The sequence below is a fragment of the Penaeus monodon genome, chromosome 20, assembly GCF_015228065.2.
Source record: "Penaeus monodon isolate SGIC_2016 chromosome 20, NSTDA_Pmon_1, whole genome shotgun sequence".
In the NCBI taxonomy this organism is placed as follows: Eukaryota; Metazoa; Arthropoda; class Malacostraca; order Decapoda; family Penaeidae; genus Penaeus; species Penaeus monodon.
The window spans coordinates 1,109,129-1,110,117 of NC_051405.1; the positions used below are offsets into that span (position 1 = coordinate 1,109,129).

General features: G+C 49.6%; 1 protein-coding gene across 1 annotated transcript in view; it reads left to right on the top strand.

Annotated features, from left to right (window-relative positions):
- Positions 1-989, top strand: part of LOC119585565 — a 72,332-nt gene that overhangs the window by 41,631 nt on the left and 29,712 nt on the right. Inside the window, exons 3-4 of the mRNA XM_037934233.1 lie at positions 124-290; positions 680-850. Of these exons, the coding sequence (XP_037790161.1) occupies positions 124-290; positions 680-850 (338 nt within the window). The remainder of the gene's footprint in view (positions 1-123; positions 291-679; positions 851-989) is intronic.

A 989-nucleotide genomic window follows, 5' to 3' on the forward strand; every position in this document is an offset into this window, starting at 1 on the left:
CACTCATACACGGTATATAAGAATGCAAGGTTGTCCGTTCTCATTGCCGTGGTCGAAGGACGTCCCTTCGGGGAACTTCTGAACTCTCTTTCCGAAAAGAACTAGATGTTTTCCGGCTCGCAGTGGTCGTGGAGACGGGTCGCTCAGCCGTCTTCAAGCATCGGGTGGAGGTGCTGGTGGAAGGGGCAGAGGCCTACGTGGGAACTGGGGCCGTGGAGGCGACCCGCTACAACCAGGACACGCTGGTCCTCCTCACCACTAAGGATGCCGAAAACACCGAAGCGCCGCTGGTGAGGCTCTCGTCTGCTTGCTCCTGTTCATTTCAAAAGGAAATTCCGTGCACAGTCGAGTCCATTTGTACATATGTCATTTGGAGGCTGTGAGGTAGACCGAGTGGTTTAGAGATCTTGGAAGTGGCAGCGGGTTGATCTTTGGACAGCAATCACTCATATTACCAACACCCAAGCAGACACTGAAGGACAGCCAAAAAGTTATAAAATATAAAAATCTTGCAAGTATACCGGTAGGTATTTTAATTTGTATGGGTCTAATACCTAAAGGAAAATTCTTTCTCTAACCGCTAGCAGCACCCAGACAAAAAAAACTATTTGTTACTACAAACTCTGCATGATTTTATCAGTGGTGTGTTTTTATCAATAGCTGGCACCTTTTCCGCCAGGTTTCCGGCCCAGGGTCCGGGAGAGCCGTCGTCGTGAAGGGCGCGGGCGGCCGCGTCTCGTCTCTCTTGCACCACGCCCACGAAGAAGCCGCGTCGCTCAATTACAAGCGTGCGCTCGCGACTCTGCTGACACCAGTTCACCACGACTCCGATTTCAAGTATTATTCGCAGGTATGTGTCACACGATTTGGTCTGCCAGAGTTGTGTTGGCTTTTGTGCATGTCTTCATCGCCTCTTCTCACAATTATAGCGATGTAAGTAGTATAACGCCATTACAGATTATTCACTGTACTAGTTCTCAGTGTACAGA